At 47.6% G+C, this 15,739-nt stretch overlaps 5 protein-coding genes across 5 annotated transcripts; 3 read left to right on the top strand and 2 right to left on the bottom strand.

The window, feature by feature from the left end:
- The first annotated feature begins 17 nt into the window (after positions 1-17).
- F4817DRAFT_261866 (uncharacterized protein) lies at positions 18-2,334 on the top strand. Its single transcript, XM_049299307.1, has one exon. It carries the CDS (start codon positions 164-166, stop codon positions 2,033-2,035), a length of 1,872 nt encoding a protein of 623 aa, XP_049162205.1. The 5' UTR covers positions 18-163; the 3' UTR covers positions 2,036-2,334.
- Positions 2,335-2,633: 299 nt separating this feature from the next.
- F4817DRAFT_356744 (carboxypeptidase S) lies at positions 2,634-4,500 on the bottom strand (the record flags this gene model as incomplete). Its single annotated transcript, XM_049305830.1, has 3 exons — positions 2,634-2,671; positions 2,731-4,013; positions 4,088-4,500. The coding sequence occupies 3 exons, from the start codon at positions 4,498-4,500 to the stop codon at positions 2,634-2,636; spliced, it is 1,734 nt and encodes a 577-aa protein (XP_049162204.1).
- Positions 4,501-5,026: 526 nt separating this feature from the next.
- On the top strand, positions 5,027-10,128 carry F4817DRAFT_261869 (abc transporter). The gene is made up of 4 exons (XM_049299308.1): positions 5,027-5,401; positions 5,458-8,078; positions 8,135-9,794; positions 9,844-10,128. The coding sequence occupies exons 1-4, from the start codon at positions 5,304-5,306 to the stop codon at positions 9,953-9,955; spliced, it is 4,491 nt and encodes a 1,496-aa protein (XP_049162203.1). The 5' UTR covers positions 5,027-5,303; the 3' UTR covers positions 9,956-10,128.
- Positions 10,129-10,133: 5 nt separating this feature from the next.
- On the bottom strand, positions 10,134-12,010 carry F4817DRAFT_327820 (transferase family-domain-containing protein). The gene has a single exon (XM_049302088.1). The coding sequence runs from the start codon at positions 11,718-11,720 to the stop codon at positions 10,299-10,301; it is 1,422 nt and encodes a 473-aa protein (XP_049162202.1). The 5' UTR covers positions 11,721-12,010; the 3' UTR covers positions 10,134-10,298.
- Positions 12,011-13,334: 1,324 nt separating this feature from the next.
- F4817DRAFT_356741 (uncharacterized protein) lies at positions 13,335-14,906 on the top strand (the record flags this gene model as incomplete). The annotated part of the gene is made up of 2 exons (XM_049305829.1): positions 13,335-13,419; positions 13,639-14,906. The coding sequence occupies 2 exons, from the start codon at positions 13,335-13,337 to the stop codon at positions 14,904-14,906; spliced, it is 1,353 nt and encodes a 450-aa protein (XP_049162201.1).
- Between the last annotated feature and the right edge of the window lie 833 nt (positions 14,907-15,739).

The raw sequence follows: 15,739 nt of genomic DNA, 5'->3' as shown, positions 1-15,739 counted from the left end.
GGAACTTGCCTAGATAAGTAGGAGCAATTCCGAAGCCCCGCAAAGTGGACCGGATCCACATCCCGTTGGCTCCTTCAGGGTCTCTTTTGCCCTCCACCTAATGTGTAGTATGGATCCCAACCCATCAATTAGTCAAAGTTAGTCTTCCAATCTCACAACAAACATGAATCGAACTCGGCCAGCGAGGTCCAAGACAGGTTGTTCCTCCTGCCGTCGCCGCAAAGTACGGTGCGACGAGACGAAACCTATTTGCAACGCATGTACACGTCTCTCTTTAACTTGCTCTTATGAGCCTAATCGTGCAAATTCTACCGAGACGCTTCGCTACCGCGTGCGCTTCGTTAATTCTCGCTACACGAGATCGCGCGTAGATGACAAAACTACCTCATCTGACTCATCTCAGCAACGTATTGCCCCTGAAGCCAAGCTCAAACAGAAGCCTCTCAAGGAAAATACAAGGGACAATGTAGAACCGAGCTCTAGCGGAAACGGGTCGGGCAACTCTGCCGTGCCGCATCACTCTCCCGTTCAGGCCTCGCCCGGAGGCCCGCCGCCTCAGCATGGCGCCGAGCCCAAGGTGGTTCCAGAACCCGGTGTGGTTAACACCATCTCACAGCTGGATGTGTACGAAGCCCAAACCCAATTAAATCCCGGTTACATACCGGCCTTCTTTGACCTTAATATGAACTTCGATCTACTCGGCGAAGAGTGGCTATCCCCACACACTCCAGGAAATCCAATGTTATCATCTGAGTCGGGATCAGAGCCGTGCCAGGTTGAGATCCCAGGTCCTATTTCGAGTACTCAGGACGCTACTGTTGTTATCCGTCCCGATGACCACAGACTCATCCAACACTTCTTGAATGTCATGACTGGCTACTGCAAGATACGTAGCACAGGCGAGGAGAACCTCTATAGCCACGTTTTCAGTAACATGGCGCTATTCTATGCACCATTATTCAATACCATATTGGCGTGGACGGCCTTGCATCTTGGCCAAACGAGGCCCGAGCCTGACCTAGTTCGGAAGGCAGAAGAACGATACTCGCTTGCCATCACAATGCTGCATCGAGACCAAACTGTCGCTATCAATTTTGAACGTTCTATTGTTACCATCTGGTTTGCCGTTCAGTTCGAACTCCTCGCGGCACGGGATATTAATGGTTTCTGTCAGCACTTGGGATTTATTGCAGATCTTGTTGACGCTCACCGTCGCCACCTAAAAGCTGGCGGAGAGGCAACGCCACTTGGATACGTCGGCTCTCGTATGCTAGTCTGGTTAGGTGCATACGATGCTCGGGGGGCCTGGATCGGAGGCACAGGACGTCTCTTGGAGAATCTCGAGTCATTCTGTGCAGAATACAATTTCATAGACGCCGCGTTTCCAAACTTGCCCGCCAGTACAGAAGATTTAAAACCTTCTCTGCGCTTGTCCCTGGAGCTTGACTTTTTGGATAGCCGGATTGTCCACTTACATCGTAGGACGGGTCCTGCGCCGGTTGCAATGTGGTCCAATGTACAATCCGGACTTATTACCCTCCGCGAACGATTCGATCGCGACCCTTCGGTTGCGCCGATCATTTCCTACATTAACGAGCCGAGCCGCGCTCTCGCCGGTCAAATTACGACAAAATGTTTTAACTGTCTACTACTCCTAGCAGCGTATTACGGAGTCGTGATAAACTACCATAGAAAGGTTCCCGCTGCTATATCTGCCACTGTACCGAACCGACTCAAGCCAGCCGAACTAGCGGCAATTTACATCGTGCGTCTATCATCCTTAGTCGGCCGATTACGCCCACCCTCACCACAGAATATTTGGCCACGTCTTCTGTTCTTGGCCGGTATCGAGACTACGGATGTCGTTTATCAGGACTGGGTGGTTAAGACACTTTCGGAGGCTGAGATTTGGGGAGCTAATTTTCGCAGGACCCGATTGCTGCTTGAACAGGTCATCAAAATACAGAGTACTAAAGGAGTCCGGATTGACTACCTTGATGTCATGAAGCAACATTCGGGCTTATTCATTGTCTGAGATACAATACATCTGGTAAAATAGTCCATGTTAAAAAGGGATACTAATGTATTATGGCATAGTATCTATAGTAAGCATTATCCTATTATCTAGTAGAGGCTATGCGGCAGAACTGGGGTTGATTTATATATATATCCCTTGCTCACGCAAGCGTCGCGAAGAGCGGAGTTTCTTGTTAGGTCTAATCTAACTTACCTGGCTAATAGCGGGTTTGAATCCTCATTCTCAAAGTGTGCAGTCTGCGTAAAAGAGTTCATGAACGCCGCCAGACGAGCAAATTCAACATCACCACAACACGCGTAAAACCGCTACCAGGGAAGATACCTACCTCTAACATAGGTAGTAGTTAGATAGTGTTCTCGCTGCCCAAACCAGTTTCTCGACTTAGGAATAGTGTTGTACATAGGAGGTATTTACGACCGAGCTTATTATAATAATTTACTAATCGCCGATTGCACAAGCCGATGTGACTCCTATTCCCCCGATAATCATGTATTCACATAACATCGATTTCATCATCTCGCTTGTATTCATCCAACATAGCCACTTCTCTTCATCTGAGATCCCAGCGCTAGGTATCTAAGTCGATGGCCGAGATTCATGCGCCGTCCCAGCTATCAAAATTCCGGATCAAGTCTGTCAAAAATCTCAGTATATGCATCCAAAAAAATATTCTATACCATCAGGTCACTTACCGTAATATAACCTCATGCCTTCCAAGTGAGCAGTTAGCCCCATCCGCTCGTCGATCCCGTGCTGGTTCAACCTCGTTCCATTTCTGGATGGGGTGAATCTGTATATATTGTCCGTAAGATTCCAATAATGAACAGTATCCGTATTTCCCGTCATTATATTCCCAGCCGGGACAACAATTTTGTCCTGTCCCCTTTCTGTACTCCATACATGCCGTATAGTACCGCTAAAGACACTCCATACGCCATTATCAGTTGCTGATATTGGGGCTATATCAATTATCTGTAGCCTTTTCATCTTTAAGATTCCAGATGAAGTGATTTCTAGTTCCGAGTCCTCTGTATGCGAGGTGTTGTGAGTTTCAACCTGAAACTCAAGCTCATATTTCCGTATCACAGGGTCCAGCACTCTTCGGACGTGGTTGTCGATGTACTGGTCGGATTCATGTAGCGCTACGCGATGGTTCACTTGGAATTCAATACTCTCGGGCAGAGCATTGACTTTAACGCCTCCGTTGATGACGTCGACTGCCTGGCTTGTTTGAACCAGCCATTTCTCTTCTGTTTCTTCTTCGGCGAGCTTCTCGGCAATTTCGTACTCATCTCCGCTAAGAAGTGCATCACGTAACCATGGTTGAACTGCCCCGGGAGAGTATCTCGTTCTGCATTCTAATACCCTGCGGAACGGGCTTGAATGTGTTAAACGGGGAGCATACGGCTCGTTTTCCAACGCTACGATTGCATCTGCCATGATACCAATACCGGTATGCCTCAGGGGTCTTGAGCTGTGGCCGCCCTTAACCTCAAGTGTCAGTTGGATATCGTAGTAACCCTTCTCCCCTACGCCAGGATAAGCATAGAGAACATCCCCTTGACTCTGTATCCCCATGCCACCTTCGTCCAAAACAAACAAGAATGATTCCAGACCCCATTCTTCAACCAGAGATTGGTTTAATGCGGCCGCGCCTCTGATACCGCCTGTCTCCTCGTCAAACCCAAAAGCGAGTACGATAGTGCGGCGAGGCACAAAGGATTGCGAGAGTAGATCCTCAATAGCCGAGAGGATACCGATGAGGACGTTCTTACAGTCAGCCGCTCCTCGGCCCCATATAAAAGACCCATCAAAATGCCCTTCATATGGCGGATATGTCCAACGGGAAGCAGTGCCCGCAGGGACGACGTCTTGATGTGCCGTCAACAGAATAGGCTTCTTAGAAGTATTCTCACCTCTAAACGTATATAAAAGACCGTGGCGATTTACCTTGCGAAGCTCAAGTTGCGAGTGCCTATATTTCCGAGAATAAGAATACGTAAAAAGAATACAAGGGTGGGCCTCAATTTGCGAGTGATCATCACTTACACAAGCGGGAATAATTGTTTCAGCACCTGGTGGAAGTCCTGGAACGTTTCCCAGCGAGGATCCTCGTCGACATTACCATTATCATCGTAGCTCTCGGTTGGAACGCGTATAGCTGCGGAAAGGCGTTGGACCTGTAGTTGTAACTGCTGAGAGCTCATAAAATGTTCACTCGGCTCGAGACCGTCGTCTTTGGGGGCTATGATATCTGGTAAGGGGCACCATTTCTCTGGATCATCAGAGTATGGCTGATTATTGCGTGATCTGTTCAAACAATGCCTAGCTTGCGAGCGTAGTGACGGGCCAAAGTAAAAAGGGGTTAAACAGAGGAAGGCTAATGAGCAGAAAAGCAGATATCTGGCATTGCTGAACTGTCTTCTGCGTTCGTAAGGAATACTTACTCGGTGCTTTTCCATCGTTAAGCTCATGAAGGACGGACTTTGAAAGTCCTAAGTCTATAGTGATGCTGTCTCATCGGCAGACAGTACAATACATGAACGGATCACATCCGAGGGATACCTAATACATATATCTAATTCATATCTTAATTAGTAGCGTCCTCCACTACGATACCTACATGTATTAGGTAGTATTGGAGAGTACCACCATTATCAGACTGTCGAACTATTAGATAAAAGCTTGCTTAAGATCAACAAAGTGCGATGAGCACTGTATTAAGTACCTCCTAATCTTTCTATGAATTAGTCCCGCTCTTTGGGGGGTCCACAACCTTTACAACATTATCGACAGCCTCTAATTGAGCCTTTTTTATCGTCTTGTACGGAGATGTATGGAGTATGGAGTATGGAGTATAAACCAACAAGGTTAGTTTGTCCAATCGGATGATAACTACCGCATTTATCAAGTCTTCGCCTCTCGGACAAGACCGCGTCGGTATCCTCATGTCCAATAACAGATAGTAGCTTAGCGACGTCGCTACACCTTAGAGCTACATTTTTATTATAAGCCGTTTTTAGGGATATTCGGCTTTCATATAGAACAGGTAGCTAGCCCCCAAAAATACGTAGCGTTATTCAAAGCGGTCATTTAGTGAAGTCGTCAACTAACGGCTTAAAACCGAGTTGTGAAAAGGGCCTAATTAAGGGCCGCCTAGGTACCTAATATAATATATCGCCTCGCGTTTAAAGCCTTTCGTTCCCGGCCGTTGGACTTGCACACTTGAGAATAAACATGCTCTACGACTACGACGAGGACGAACATGCACCGAGTTCTCCTCCAGCACCTCATGAACTCCGATGTGCCGCAGATACCAATTGTAGGCCTCGGCATCATATTGGATGAGAAAACTCCTGAGAGGTATGTAAGCTCATTACAGTTTTCTTATATCAGTATTTGCCTAACTAGTCCCGTAGTGAGATATGGCAACGCCGTGCAGCCAAGCTATCTGACTTTATAGGAACTGGCCGCTTGCAGCTTGCATGCGTTGGGCTATCCCTTATTTCACTATTGATATCTATCATTTGGTCCAATGGATTCTACGGCCGCACGGTAAAGTCCCATGTCGACCGAATATGTAGGCCTTATACACCGCTCGAGTATGCCATTACGCAAATAGCTATCCTTGCTGCAGTATTGTCTCTGACGCTGTGCTCCAAGCTCCAAAATGGACTATGGATGGAATCACTTGCTTTGGGCTATCTGCTCCTCCTGGGAATTTTACAATTTGCCTGGAGGCTCAAGGCTATCAGCATTCCTTTGAGCCGCCACATGAACATAATAATAGCGATTTTTACCATCTTGGAAGCTGTCAGACTCCTATTGCCCATTGCGATTATTGGTCCACATAATAACCCGTCAAGTATTGAGTGCGTTAAATTCGCTTGCCTGGCATCTGCATTTATGGCTTCATTCGTCTCGCCGCGCCTTGTACGAAGGAAAGAACCTAACCCCGAGAGTCAGGGCTCAGATGATATGAACGGGGAACTATCTCCCGAAGAAACATGTTCATGGTTCTCATATTATCTCTCTTACGAATGGCTTACATATCTCATGGTTCGGGGTTTCTCCCGGGACTTGGTCATAGACGATCTTCCTCCTCTACCGACATACGATGCGCCGACAACATTGCTACAACGTATGCGCAAAGCTCGTCTAAAAGGGGGAAGAACTTTCTGGACCCTCTGTCGAACGTTTCGCAACGATATTAAGACAATAATGCTCTGGTCAATCGCAACCGCGATGACAGAGTATCTTGCACCATGTGCCATGTTCTATCTTTTGGGCTATCTCGAAGACCCCGACACAGCCGCTACCGTCGTTCATCCATTCGTATGGATTGCACTCCTATTCTTCGGGCCTATGGCTCGTTCTGTCTGCTACCAACGATCTATATTTGCGGGCACGCGGCTCCTTGTACTATCTAAAGCGACTATGATCCAGGAAATATACCAGACGATGTTATGGGCAAGGACAGACAATAGCATACAAGAAAAAATTGACCCACAGACACAAAACGGATCCAAAGATACGGAAACAAAGGAGAAGGCAAACTCTGTCAAGATGGAAAGCCTATTGTCATATGATGCCGATGCGATCGCTAATGTAACTGACATATTCTACGCCTTAACAGCGAGTACGGTATCGGCGGTAATAGCCATGACGTTTCTATACCAGTTGTTAGGGTGGTCATCTCTTGTTGGCGTTGCAGTTCTACTGTCTCTTACCTCGCTTCCCGCCCGACTTTCCGGACGCCAGTCCCGGTTGCACGGATTGGTAATGGAGGTGACGGATAGTCGACTGTCAAGAATCTCTGAATATTTACAGTCGATTCGAACTCTAAAATTCTTCGCCTGGGAAGATGTGGCAGCCAAGATGATTAACGCCATTCGAGCTACAGAGCAACAACGGATCTGGAAGCGCAATGTTACTTCTATGCTCATTTTCATGGCTGGCGATATGCTCTCTCTTGTCAGTCTCCTCGCTATGTTCACATCATTTGTCCTCTTTACAGACCGACCTCTACGAGCTCCGACGGCTTTCACAGCACTGTCCCTCACGGAAATATTGCGGGCGCAGTTCGTATGGCTATCCAAGGTCATCCAATGGGTAGCACAGGGTCACAAATCATTACAACGAGTCGACAAATTTTTCGAACTGGCCGAGGAAAGAAAACGTCTCCCAGTTGGCCCGCCCGAGCTCACAGATGCGACTTTCTGCTTGACACGTTCCTCCGGATTCCGACTCCGTCACATATCCATTTCATTTCGCGAAAAGTCACTTAATATTGTGACGGGACCAATCGGTAGTGGCAAGACGTCTTTGCTGCTATCGCTCTTGGGTGAAACAACTCTTGAAAGCGGAAAAGCAACCTGCCCTCCGGACGTAGCCTACGTGCCCCAGACAGCCTGGTTACAAAACAGCACCATCCGACAAAACATTCTGTTCTATAGCCCATATGAAGAGTGCCGATATAGGCGAATCATCCATGCTTGCGATCTCGTAGAAGACCTGGCGCAATTACCTTCGGGCGACTTGACGCATGCCGGAGAGCAGGGGTCTAGCCTTTCCGGAGGCCAGAAACAAAGGATATCATTAGCGAGAGCATTATACTCATCGTCTTCCACCCTTCTTTTAGACGATGTATTCTCAGCGCTTGACACTCACACTGCCTTGAGAGTCTACGAGCGATGCTTCCGTAGCGGACTCCTAGATGATCGGACAATCATTCTGGTAACACATTTTACTACGGCTATAGAAGATGCCGAACTATTGGTGTCGTTGGCTCAGGGGAGAGTGTCGTATACGAAGACAAATGCTAAAAGTCCTTCCAAAGACGCCAAGTCGTATTGGACAGCCCACCAGGAAGAGATTGAAGTCGATTCCTCATCGCAATCAACCACGGCCCCTCCGACGGGAGGAATTTTTGTGCGGAGTGAAACCACTGACTTGGTAAATCATGAAGTTCACGAAGTGGTTGTAGACGAAACAGCAACCGAAGAGAAGAGGGCGTCGGGGCGCGTCCCACGTGGATTCAGTAAGTTTCTTAAGACCCTATACAAGGAACGCCGCTAATTAGAACCTCCTAAACAGTTGTTAGATACATTCTACTCTTTGGGGGCTACGTTACCGCTACTCTAACGATCCTAAATACCTTCCTAGTACAAATTGCCTATTTCTCGATCACCTTTTGGTTATCCATCTGGACTGGACTATCATCCAAGCCTGATTACTCTTCCAAAGCGACAACATATCTCCTCATACATATTGGCACGGTCGTGACGTTCATATCCCTCCAGTTTCTCAACAACTATATCTATCAAAGGGGAGGGTGGAAAGCAGCGAAGACTATGCACGAGCATCTGATTACTGCCGTTCTCAATGCTCCTATAGCATGGTACGACAATACTCCTGTCGGTCGTATTATCAATCGGTTCGGTGTAGATATACAGTCTATGGACAGCCTTCTAGTTGACTGGTTACGCATGACACTCGATAACGGAATCAGGCTTGCTCTGCGGTTGGCAAGTATTGCGTCCATCATGCCCATTTTTGCATTACCGGCGAGTTTCTTCTGCTTTCTCGGCTTTGCTACAGGAGAAGTATACGCAAGAGCGCAGATATCGATCAAACGCCTCTGCGCCGTGCAAACTTCACCTATCTTCTCTCACTTCAGCGACTCTGCTGGAGGTCTTGCGGTCATCAGAGCTCGCCAGCCGATGGACGATGTCTTCCAGGCGATCCTTGCTGACAAGCTCGCCGTGTATATGCGCGCGATGGAAGCTCAATACAACTGCAACCGATGGGTGTCTATCCGTTCCGACTTTTGCGCTGCTACAGTTGCGGCCGCGGCCGGATGCATAGCTTACTATAAATCCGGCTCGCCGGGTCTTGTTGGCTTCTCTCTAACTAACGCTATTGGCCTAAGCCAAACTATCCTGACATTAGTGAGGAACATGAACGAGTTAGAAGTGGAGTTAAATTCGTTTCAACGTGTATCTGAGTACGCAGAAATCGAACCTGAGGTAAACTCCGAGGAAGAGAAGTCGAAGGCAACTGAGATTCCTGCAGCTTGGCCAGCAACTGGTCATGTGGAGTTCCAGAATGTGACTGTTCGCTACTCGATGGACGGCCCTGATATTCTGCGGGATGTAAAACTTAACGCCCGGCCAGGTCAGCGAGTCGCCATCATCGGTCGTACCGGTAGTGGTAAGAGTACCATTGCGCGTTCCCTACTACGCTCCACACACGTGGTTTCCGGTAGTATCGTAATTGATGGTGTTAATATTAGCAACATACCTCTCAAACGTCTCCGAGAAAGCATTAGCTTCGTACCGCAGGACTCGGTCATCTTTTCTGGGGACATCAGATCGAATCTTGACCCCTTACAGCAACTTGATGAGGCAGAACTGCAATCTGTCCTTACGGCGTGCGGTCTAACTCAAATCTATGACGCCGATAGCCAAGCGCCTGGCCGTGGAGTTTCGATTCATACTCAAGTCGCGGCAAACGGTAAGAACTTTAGCAACGGACAAAGACAGATTCTCGGGCTCGCACGTGCTATGTGCCGCCGATCTAAAGTCGTTATTTTAGACGAAGCGACGGCTTCAGTGGACCACGAGACAGACGTGCGCATGCAGCAGATCATTCGTTCGGAGTTTGCTGGCTCGACAATAATAACCATTGCTCATCGTCTACGGACTATCATCGATTACGACCAAGTAATTGTTATGGAAGAAGGAAAAGTTATAGAGTATGTCCCCCACCTGAGTTATCTTTGTTCATTATTGACCACTTTACAGGGCCGGTTCCCCCAGGGACTTGATCGACATTGAGGGCGCCTTCTGGGGCATGCTGAAAAACAGCGGCGAACACGACGAATTGATCGCGTTGGCAAGACATAACCAGTCATAACTAATACCAGTAACTGCGCTTTAAAATATGGACATGTATCCTTGGAGTTAGCTCGTCTTTAGGCTTATGGACTCCCACGATATTCCTACCATCTTATATGTATATATCAATCAATCAGTTAATACCAGCACATAATCACGATTTTCAATTTAAAGTACTTTACGGGATGTTGTTATAACGATTGCTCGCAACTTACATGTATCCGAAACGTAGGTTAAAACCCCACTATGATACCCAGGTACCTCCATAAGCTCTATTGTGAATATGAGTTCTGAGCATGTGGTTCTATAAGATTATGAGGTTAACTCGGTGTATACATGAACACTGAACACTAGACCCTGCTTTACGAGCGACACCGAGTGGTCGCGAACTGTTTAATCGGCCAACTCTGCTCAAATTTGAAGAACACTTGCCTGTCGAAGCTAACAATTACCTCCAAACCTTCCTCGTCACCGTTGGTGCTGCTTGGGATTCTAGGTAGAACGATAGGGTATCTCTTAGATGCCAACTTAGGCAACCTGACGGCGTCACATCTCCCAACTGCATCGCCCCAATCTAACTCATACGCGCCTTGGTCCGCCCACGAGACAATTGATATGCCGTCGTGGCGCGGTCCCAGCGTGATTGGAGGATGGTCACTAGACGCGGTATTTAAATATGTAAGCATATCTCGCACGCTTTGCTCATCAACACTGCGAAGGGAAGCACGAATTGTGAAAGCAATCTCGGCTAGTTTTGAGGTTGAGGTAGGATCTAATAGGGTGTAGTCACTACAAGAGGCTACCCCTGTAGCAAAAGATATTAGGTCCGTCCGCAAAGCTGTGGCGGCTGTCATCACAAAGGCGGCGCCGAGGTAGTTTGAGGGTAAGGGTGGGCTAAAACGAGAGCGAAAATTCACGGGGAAACCTATTGTATTGGTATCCCTTTGGTTAGCCGTTGTGTCCGATTCAGCGGCGGGCGGTTCCTGTTCAGCGTCTAATATGGCGCTCCAAAGCAGCGCCGTGAGAATATCACCTGAAGAAACCCAGCCTGCATTACCCTGAGGAGCGATATGCTCGTTCACGGTATGCTTCAGCGCCTGCAGCTTCGTCCGTGGGAAGAAGAATATGCCGGTCCTAAGATCATTAGGTGATGATGCTGGACCAGCAAGCCTAGCATAGTCGTCAGGTCCCCTGACATGGAGTAGCCTAGGTATAGAAGTAGGTGCTGTCACGTCGGGGGTACTATGTCTCTCAATCAAGGCCGCGCGGTCTAGCCAAGACGGATCGAACCCAGCCACCGCAGACGCGCCTGTGCGGCAGTGAGAGGCCCATATCTTAAGCAAGGTCCCGAATCCCGTGATGTCGGTCGTGCAATGATGAACGGCGACGCACAGTATGAATCCACCCTTAACAAGTGACACGCTCGCCCGGAATACCGGCGCCGGGTTCGGAAACGGGGGCTGCGTGTCAGGAGGTATGATCCCTGGCGCGGTAAATGCCGAGGGCGGGAAGTTTTGTGCCTTGATAGCGGCGTAATCAACAGTATCCGAAAGATCTTGTTCATAGCAGAGGTTCTCTAGTGTTTGATAAGGAGTGCTGAGGGAAATATGTTTTTGATCTTCGCTGGTGAGGATCCCGGAAAGAAGGTAGGGGACATCATTTACAACTCCCTTCAAGCCCGCCCTGAGTGTATTAATAGTGTCGGCATGTGTCGAGGGGAAGCAAAACATTTGGCGGATGTAGCCTCGGGGCATAAGTTTGTCAAGCGGAGAGAGCGCTGCCATTTTGAACGTGCTATAACTACAGATTTTGGCAGATGGGTTTTTGATCTATGATTTGAGATCAGGTTCGAAAGGCATATATTTTATGAGAGCATTATCTTGATGCCTAGGTACGAACTAAGAGTTTTAGCCTGGAGAAGCATCTTACGCTCCAGTCAGCGGACGTATCCCAAAGCGAAGTGATTGTTGATTACAACTAGGAGTTTAGTGGTAGTTAACTAGGCAGTATTAAAACTTATTCCCGAATGGACTCTGAGAGCTACATAGGTAGGTATCTAACCACTCGGCTGTCGCGTAAGCGCTATAATTGCCTACTGATTAAAATAAAGTGGAATAATATTAATTGCCTAATTTCATATATCACGTTGAATTCTTCGCAAAAATGTGGCGGTTGTCCAAGATTCCAATGAAAATCGAGAATAAATGATATGGGATCGGCGGACCACTTCACGCGTCCGAGTACAATAAATTGCACGCGTCTCTCGTTCGTTATTACAAACGCGGCGTCTAAGAGGGAATGCGGGCAATTCTAACGGAGATTACTACGAATAAGCTGTTGGATCTATGTAACCATCCCCGTCACCCTTGATACAATTTAAGGTACCTACCTAAAAGATGTTCTTATTAATAGGACATGGTAACATGCGGTCCACTGCTTCAGAAGCGGATATATCGCGGCCCTTAAATGCCATCCGTCGGGAAGAGTTGAATTGCATCCATGACATCTTGTGCGCGGTGGTTGCTGGGACGAATAGGTACCTCATAATGTATATACTATGTACTGTGGAGGTCATGTACTGTGGAGGTAATTGCAAGGTGGGATACGGGCAGACGGGACAAAACGCGTTGAATCAAGCCAGGGACTAGACAGGCAGACAGGGGTTATCCAATACCCCAGCATTCTCAAAGTGGCTTTAACGCGTGGCTTCTTAGCAGATGCAAACGTTAAGCCGTTAAGTCGTTAAGTCTAGACCAAAAAGAGTGAAGCGCGTTTTCAACAGCCACGAACGTTTTAAATGTACCTAACTAACCTACACTAATCATTGTACCGTATTTCTACTGCAAGGCCGAGTCACTAGCGGCCGTTCGTAAATACTAAATACTACACTGAATACCTTTTCATGTAGGTAGTCCGACAGAACAACATTGAGGAGGCCCGCGATCTAACCCACGACATAATAGTACACATAAACATGGGGATGTGTGTTTTAATGCTACTCCTCCGTTTTTAACTCAACCTTAGAATTCTATTAGTTTCAGTTGCTACTTTCGTATGTACAGAATACACCCAGAATTCAAGTTGAGCGCATAGCCAAAGATCAAAGAGCTTTCTCCATATTCCTTTATACCTTTACTACCCTTTTATTATACAGAGCTACTATCTATATTGACGTCGATTCTGCGCCCTTGTCCCCTGGATGACATATCCCCGGCACCACCGCGCTCAAACTCGAATTTAGAACCCTTCCACGCCACACACCGAACATCAAACCAGGCAAAACGCTAGAAATCATAACGCGCTTATCTACCCCTCGATATCTTTTTCGCTACTGGCCATCTGTTGACAGGCGACGTGACATCCCTACGTGAATACGAAGAAAAACCGGGAAATGAGAAATGCCCAGTCGACTGCAAAACCCTCGAATACGTCCTGTCCCTAATCGAGAGCCGTTGACTCCCACTCGACAAAGCATTAAACAAGGTAAACATAATCTAGCCTACATATTCGTATAATCCACTCATCTCTTTTCTATTCCACAAAATGTTCATTAGCATTGTTTCGGAGACAGCTAAAACCTTGTTTCCTTACATTTTCTTAGCCTATTTATTGTTCGGGACAAAGCAAAATTACTGCTATATTCTAACTCGGAAGGCGGCAGAACTACACTAACATATTCTTCCGTAGAACCTACATACACAGACAATAGTGTACTAAATGCCAATTCAAAATCGAAACCGGCGCATACTTCCAACAACGTGAACACCATGAGCACCCGCAGTCCGACCCCGGAGTCAAAATACAACTCCTATGCCAATTCTGGTTTCTCTCCTAACGGCAAGAACAAGAGCAAGAGCAATATACCCTCCACCATCCGTACCGTCCCTAGCTTTGAAGCACCTTCAGATATCTCGTCAGAATCACCGTCCGCGCGAAACAGCGGGTTTTCAAGTTCCATTAATAGCAATGTCAGCGGCACATCATATAACTCTCAACAAGCACAGAGCAGCTCGACGGTCAGGTTAAAACCGCAATCACCTGGCCTAGGGCCGCCTTTACCGATATCGCGAAGTGAAGACCCATATATGTCCGCAAGTGATGCGACTCTCGGAGAAGAGATGGCGGAGGAGCCAACCTTGTCTTTACAGGTTCCGGGGACACCTATGCCCGAAGATCGCCCAGGCGGAGCGCCGGAAAGTTCGCCGCAATGGGACGGCGCCGTCGGTAAGGCCGGTTTAGGAAAGACAGGCAGAGTGATTAATAAATTGGTGTCGGACAACGAGGCCTTGAAACGGGATATCCAGATTGAGCGTTTCAAGGCCGAGGAAGCAAAGCGAGCGGCTAAAATAATCGAAGACAAGATGGAGCATATGGTCGCAGACTATGAGAACCGCCTATTAGAAGCCACAATAACCAAGACGTTATTGAGTCGCAAAGAACGTCAAGTTGAGCACTTACAGTCTACGGTCGACCTCGAGAAGAAGCGCACAGCGGATGCTCAAGAACGTGAACGGATATGGCGTGAAGAGATGGAGAAGAGTCGCCGGGACACCAAGGTCCAGGTCGAGGAGGCTAATATGCATGCGGCATTGATGGAGGGTCGATACAATGCTATATCGTCGCATTGGAAGGATCAGGGTGACGAAGTAAAGCGTGCTATGGCGGGTCTTGAGGACAGAATTAAAACACTGGTTGAGGAACGTAGGACGGACGATGAAAAAATCAACGTTCTCCGCGATTTATGTGACCAGCAAGACGGAAACATTCGAGACCTGCAACGGCAAAAGGATGAAATTGCCCAGCAATTTGAGGCCTATAAGCGCGAACAGGAGCAAGCGCTAAAGGATATCAAGAAGATCGCCCATGAGAGAGAAGAAGAGCAGGAGAGGGCTCTCGAAGAGGCGAAGCGCGTACTTGGCCAGCTGAAATGGGCGCTTAACGTGAAGAAAAATGTGAAGGGCGCTGAGTAGTGATATGCTCCTAGTTTTGCCGCGCAGCCCCTTCGTCGGCAAAACGCCCCTGAACACTCAAAAACTCATGCGGGTCCGCTCCTCTTCGACGAGAATATTCCTCTATTATGTACTAAAATGGCGGCTTTGAAATTGTAGTACCTCATTTTCTTTTCTTTCCCCTATTCCAACCTGGCGCATCGCGGCTCCGCACTTCCAAGCGTGTCGCTAGTACCAAGACGATACCACTCGAACTATAATAACGACCTTTTCGCCCTTCGCGATACCCTACGGCGATTCCCTTTCGGATTTTATAACACAACCTCGATGGTTGACTAAATTGAGCGACCAGGGCCAGGTCAGGAAATGGTACTCGAAGAGAGTTCTGGTCTGGATATGTTACGATACATAGGATTGGCGTTCGAGGCAAAGGATATTCTGTGATTGCGGTCTGAATCAGAGTGAGACCCGGCAGTCCATGGCATTTTCATTTCATCATTTCAAGGCCCCCAAGTTTGAGAGGGCAGAAGGAGACCCTTGGCTGGTATGACAAAAGGCGTATGAACATTTACATTCATGACCCTCCCTTCTATTGTCCACTTACGTTGTATATACCCAGGTTACCAGTTTATAGGTAGTTATAGAAAGAAATCATTTGCGATGAACAGATTTACGAGCACTTAATATGCTCCACTCAGCTCGAGTTTGTTAATCAGTAAGGCATCCAACACTTAGCATTATCATCGCTTAGAATACTTCTCTCGTACTACGTCGTGTTACAAAGAACCTACTCATCCCAGTTGCTGTTTTAAACAAGCCAGGATTTTTCTGCCAAGTATTTGAGCACATCCTGA

Source organism: Daldinia loculata (genome assembly GCF_022478755.1).
Source record: "Daldinia loculata strain CBS 113971 unplaced genomic scaffold F4817scaffold_7, whole genome shotgun sequence".
NCBI classification, from domain to species: Eukaryota; Fungi; Ascomycota; class Sordariomycetes; order Xylariales; family Hypoxylaceae; genus Daldinia; species Daldinia loculata.
This window is presented reverse-complemented; position numbering and strand designations above follow the sequence as displayed.

What these genes read in the sequence shown, in the direction of transcription:
- F4817DRAFT_261866 (XM_049299307.1), top strand. Translation starts at nt 164, where the DNA reads ATGAATCGAACTCGGCCAGCGAGGTCCAAGACAGGTTGTTCCTCCTGC.
- F4817DRAFT_261869 (XM_049299308.1), top strand. Translation starts at nt 5,304, where the DNA reads ATGCACCGAGTTCTCCTCCAGCACCTCATGAACTCCGATGTGCCGCAG. An exon ending in GATGAGAAAACTCCTGAGAG is followed by an intron (nt 5,402 to 5,457) that starts GTATGTAAGCTC and finishes CTAGTCCCGTAG; the next exon opens with TGAGATATGGCAACGCCGTG. An exon ending in GCGCGTCCCACGTGGATTCA is followed by an intron (nt 8,079 to 8,134) that starts GTAAGTTTCTTA and finishes CCTCCTAAACAG; the next exon opens with TTGTTAGATACATTCTACTC.
- F4817DRAFT_327820 (XM_049302088.1), bottom strand. Translation starts at nt 11,720, where the DNA reads ATGGCAGCGCTCTCTCCGCTTGACAAACTTATGCCCCGAGGCTACATC.